The sequence below is a fragment of the Pelophylax lessonae genome, assembly GCF_965119305.1.
Source record: "Pelophylax lessonae genome assembly, chromosome: 1".
NCBI lineage: Eukaryota > Metazoa > Chordata > Amphibia > Anura > Ranidae > Pelophylax > Pelophylax lessonae.
In genome coordinates, this window is record NC_138768.1 from 597,254,352 (window position 1) to 597,259,789 (window position 5,438).

Consider the following 5,438-nt stretch of genomic DNA (forward strand, 5'->3'; position numbering starts at 1 on the left):
TGCTATGGAACCACAAATCCCAGCAGGTGTTACATAGCACTTATGGCAGAAATGACATTGTAGGCTTTGCATTTACCTGAATATTCATCTGTGTTCCACAACAAAGCGCATGGTTGTGCCATCAAAGGATGGTGGAGCCACGATTCTGGGTCCAGGCTGGGACAGGATGCTGATGACCTGCTTTCCATCTGGGCAGCCCAAGGATCCTCTCCTGATATTAGCAGTTTGTCCAGTGGGCACACTGGATGACCCAGTGGCTAAGTAGTAGGGGGTGTCTGACAGTCCCATCTCCCCTTGCTGAGACCCCTCTAACCCTGGCATCTCAAAGGGGTGCTCACTTCCTGGGTTAGAGAGTGGGGTTTGCAGGTTGCTAGCAGGGAGGACAGTTGTTTGGGGAGTGGGCATAAATCCTGGATAAAACATATAAGCAGGTCCATAGGCACCAGGACTAAGGGCTAACTGTGGCATGTGAAGGGGCACAGGTGTAACAGGAGGAGGGGGCACGGGGACATCCACATACTGTCCAGTTTCTGGGTCAAACAATCTCCTTTTCACTGGCTGTACAGGAGTGTCCACTAGATAATATTGGCCTGTGGCTAAGTCTACTAGCATTTTGCGCTGGGTCTGCGGATACATCTCTGCAGGTGTGGCTGAAGGCAATGGGGGAGAATAATAGATGGGTCCCTGAGGGCTTGGCATAGCCATTGCTACTGGTGGGAGAGAATGGTGGTAAAAAGTAGCTGGAGGGACAGAGTCTGGTGTTTGGGGCTCAGACCCTGCTGATGGTGCCCTGGTGGGCTGCACACCCTCCTTTGCCTTGCTGCGCCAGTCCACAGGTGCTTTGATAGGGCTCTTGGGACTGTCCACCTTGGTGCTGAATGGTGGGAGGGTGGCCAGGGCTGTAGAGTCTCGCACAGTTGCTGCAGCCTCCCGAATAATACTAGAGGGTTCCCGTGTGCTTGTACTGTTCACACTGTAATCTTTGGTACCGCCTGGGGTGGATGTGCTTTCACTATTACCGGATGGGGGGTCCCGGGCACTGGTGCCAGCAGGTGGCCTCCCTTCTGCCGACTTTACCGGAATGGTAAGGTAGTTCTCAAAGTCAGCGCTGGCTTTCCGCACCAGTGAGGGAGGCTGAGGAGGACTGGGCTCCACCTTCTTGGGCTCCTCGAGGGCCAGCTGAGGGATCTTTAGAGAAGTCGGCGGCTGAGGTCGAGTATTTCTCTTATTCATTGCAGCTTCTTGGTTCTGTTCTTTGTTCTTAACTGGGGCAGCGCTCACCTTGAACACATTGACCTTGCCGATCCCTCCGCTGGCTTTTTCGGGCTGATCTTGTTTCTTGGCTTCCCCAAACTTGGACACCTGGAAGGTCCGCGGGGGCGCTTTGTTCTCCGCCCTCACGGGGCTCTTCTCTAATCCGGGGTGGGGATTGCGGCGTGCCAGGGGCTCGGGGGCTTTGGTGAACGGAGGGGCAATTACCTTGCGTGGCTCTTCCCTAGCCTTGGTGTACTCAGGAGCTGTTGTCACTTTGCTGGCCCCAGAGCCTTCCTCGCCGGTGATCAGAGAGAGGACGTGGCTACCTGTGAGAGGCTGTGGACCGCCTTTGCGCTTCCACTCCTTTTTGTCAAAGACATAGAGCTGCTCCATAGTCTTCACTGCAGCAGTCAGCTTCTCCAGGGCAGCCCGGGACTGTGGGGACTGCGGCGGGACCTTCACCTCGGGCTGCTGCTGCTGCTCATTCTTCTCCTGCTGCCACTTGGAAGCTTTAGACACGATTTTAACTACGGGCATCCTTGGGCCACTTTTATTGGGGGCTATGGTGGCTACAGGCAGCCTGCCTGACGCCCTGTGCACCAGGACAGTTTCTGCAGGTGACAGTCCCCCCTCTGCATCTGCATCTTCCTCTTTATTCTTCACCGCCTGGCAGGTGATCATAATGGGGGACAGGGAGGAAGAGATCTTAGATGTAGGGGTTACCTTTGTCTTCTGATCGGTGGTACTCTGATCAGACATCACGCTGCCCCTGTCACTGTTGTCACCAGTGTCGTGGCTGTAGGAGCTTTTCAGCAGCTTCCTAACGTCCCTCACCTGGTGGATCGTCCCCTGCGCTTTGGGTTTGCTCTCCCTGACGTCCCTGACCAGGAACTGGGGCATCTTCTCCATAACCTCAGCCCTGGAGGGGACCTGGCTTCTCAGATCTTCTGCCGCCTTTGACAGGGTAGATGCCAGGTTTGGGGTCAATAGCTTGGCAATGTTGAAAGGGCTGTCCTTATTCTCTGAGGATAATCCTAGGTTTAGCTTAATCTCTTGAGGCTTGGGGGTGATCATGGGGGTCATCCTGCTGGCTGTAGCCCCCAGGATGTGAAGCTTCTCGCTTTTGAATTCATTTTCATTGCGGCTGAAACAGGTCTGATGGGCATAGGTTGACACTGAGTATTTGGTGGCTTGCTTCTCGGCTTGCTTCTCTTTAGGGGTGTGTTGGATGCCAGGGACATACAAGCGGGACATTTTAGTGGAGTGGACAGTGGAGATCTCCCCGAATTCAGCCCTCCAGTCCCTCTCAAGGGGGATCTTGATCCTTCTCGCCTTGGCCACCTTCTCTTCGATTTTCTTTTCCATCTTTTCTATCTCCTTCTCCTTCCAGGATCTGAAGGCGCTGTTCTGGCTGCGAAGGAACATGCCCTTCATGGTGTCCACAGAGCTTTTGGAGGAAGATTCCTCTAGAGGAACATTGCCATCCGCAGGAGCAAAGTCCCTGGCTGAGAAGTCCTCGCTGCTGACCAGGGTGAAGTCGGAGCCTGCTTCTGAGAACTTGGAGTTCTGTCTCTGGAAGGACTTTTCCTTGGAGTTCTGTCTCTGTAAGGACTTTTCCTTGGAGTTCTGTCTCTGTAGGGACTTTTCCTTGGAGCCATCTGCTTCTGAGAACTTGGAGCTCTGTCTCTGTAAGGACTTTTCCCAGGAGCCCTCTGCTTCTGAGAACTTGGAGCTCAAGGACTTTTCCCTGGAGCCCTCTGCTTCTGAGAACTTGGAGCTCTGTCTCTGTAAGGACTTTTCCCTGGAGCCCTCTGCTTCTAAGAACTTGGAGCTCTGTCTCTGTAAGGACTTTTCCCTGGAGCCATCTGCTTCTGAGAACTTGGAGCTCAAGGACTTTTCCCTGGAGCCCTCTGCCTCTGAGAACTTGGAGTTCTGTCTCTGTAAGGACTTTTCCTTGGAGCCATCTGCTTCTGAGAACTTGGAGTTTAAGGACTTTTCCCTGGAGCCCTCTGCTTCTGAGAACTTGGAGTTCTGTCTCTGTAAGGGCTTTTCCCAGGAGCCATCTGCTTCTGAGATCTTGGAGCTTTGTCTTTGTAAGGACTTTTCCTTGGAGCTCTCTGTCTCGGAGAACTTGCCACTCTGTAGGGACTTTTCTTTAGAACCTTCTGCCTCCTTAGCTAAAGCATGTTTCTGAGAAGTGTCTGTGATCTCCCCTCTTTCCATCTTAAACTCTTGCTCCAGTTGCATTTTCTTGGAGATGATGTTTTTAATAAGGCTGGAGGCATATTTGGATTTGTTGGAGCCTTCCATGGCTTCGGCTGCGCTGCTAGTGTGCTTGGTGAGCTCCTGCGCAGCCGCTTCCCTTGGCAGTGCCTGTGTAACCCCATCCTTGGAAACTGAGAGCTCCTGAGGCTTGCTGGCTTTCACCAGGTTGAGGGTCTCCGTCAGAGTGACAACCCTGGAACCAGACTGGATACGTTTAGAGGAGCCGACTGGATCGGCTCTTTTCTCGGCCACTTCGCTGACCACCAGCTCATAGGCTTTGGTTTGGGACTTGTTGGATTGAAGGAACACCTGGGAGGCATCGTTGCCTATCTTCTTTAGGCTGGAGGTGGTGGATGAATGCTGGTGCAGGGTCTTCTCTGCCTTCTGGGACAGAAAGGAGCCCCCTTTCCAGTCCAGGTAAGTGGACCAGCTGTTGATGCCTATGTTCTGATCGGATAGAGAAGTGGTGGACTCGCTGGAGCTGAAGTTGATGGCTTCGAAGTAGGGGTAGGCGAGGCTGCGGAAGGCTCTGGAGGTCAGGTTGCGCACCTCTTTGTCGGCGTCGTCTAGCTCGCTGACTGCGCTGGAGGCTCCGCTGGAGATGTCCGCGTGGACCCCGCTCCGCGCCTGCAGACGCGCGGGGATGGCGACCAGCCTATGCGCATCGGACAGCGCTGGGTAAGGCAGGCAGTGGTGCTGCTTGAAAGCAGACTTGCTGTCGGTGGCTCTGGACACGCAGTAAGTCATGTCTGTCTCATGCTTGGCATGGGCAGGGGCGGTGTTTTGCTGCTGCTGGACGTTGCTAGGCTCCTTTATAGCCTTGGATGCGGTTTTGATTGATAGGAGGATCCCGGCAGCTTTGGACTCGTCTGCCCTAGGAGCAGGGGACGTATCGCTTTCCGAATAACTGCTGACCAGTTCGGTGCTGCCCAGGCTGTCAGTGCCTAGGCTGTCAGTGCCCAGGCTGTCAGTGGGGTTGGGATCGCTGGCGGTGCTCAAGTAGTAACTGCAGTCCTCGTCAGTCGGGCTTTCTCCTTGGCTGTCAAACGAGGCGTACTCCAAAAAGGTGCAGGGGGCGCTGTCCAGGGGCTCGCTCCAAGTGGAGGGGGCCAGGCCAAAGTGTGGGTAATCCGGCTCCTGGTCAGCCTCGCACAGCTGGATCTCGTGGGTGGTGATGTAGTGCGCCTCGTCGTTGGCACTGCCCTGTACTGCCATGGGGGAGGAGGGGTAGGACGCCGTGCCCTCTGATCTGCCCTCTCCGGTCCCTTTAATTGGGAGCTGGCCAGCCGCTTTGGGACTTAGCTGATCCCCGTCCTGTCCTTTAATGTCGTCCATGGCTAGGGTGAGTGCGGCCACGGTGATCACTCTGCTCTCCGGACACGGGGGGATCTCCACGTACTGAGGATCCCAGCTGTCCCCGATCACCGCCTGTGTCATAGCTGCTGCCTGCTGGGGCTGTCAGTCTGAGCGGCCGGCGACCCCCCAACAAATGAAGCCAATGCCGATGGGAAATTCTTCTTTTCCTCAATGGGATCCACACGTCACTGGGACAGAGTTTTAAGTGACATTGAAAGGGGAGGGGGGCTGACACGTGCTTCTATTTCCTTTGTAGTGTCACAGCATTGTCCCGCACACAGACAACACCATCCCAAGTGACTTTCTTCCCATCCGCCCTCTGGGCATGTTCTGCCCATCCCAGTACCTCTCCTGGGGGTGAGCAGTGCAAGTTCTGCCCATCCCAGTACCTCTCCTGGGGGTGAGCAGAGCAAGTTCTGCCCATCCCAGCACCTCTCCTGGGGGTGAGCAGAGTAAGTTCTGCCCATCCCAGCACCTCTCCTGGGGGTGAGCAGAGCATATTCTGCCCATCCCAGCATTTCTCCTGGGGGTGATCAGAGCAAGTTCTGCCCATCCCAGCACCT

At 55.1% G+C, this 5,438-nt stretch overlaps 1 protein-coding gene across 2 annotated transcripts in view; it reads right to left on the reverse strand.

Moving 5' to 3' along the window:
- LOC309544694 (uncharacterized protein C4orf54) overlaps positions 1-5,031 on the reverse strand; it is a 20,305-nt gene extending 15,274 nt beyond the window's left edge. The window contains exons 1-2 of one of the 2 annotated variants that reach the window (XM_082243607.1): positions 3,179-5,031; positions 77-3,109 (exon numbers count right to left, since the gene is read on the reverse strand). In XM_082243607.1, coding sequence (XP_082099733.1) covers positions 85-3,109; positions 3,179-4,956 — 4,803 coding nt within the window. In that variant the 5' untranslated portion in view covers positions 4,957-5,031 and the 3' untranslated portion in view covers positions 77-84. Of the gene's footprint in view, positions 1-76 lie in introns of both variants that reach the window. The other variant, XM_082243606.1, reaches the window with a different exon arrangement.
- Positions 5,032-5,438: the final 407 nt, after the last annotated feature.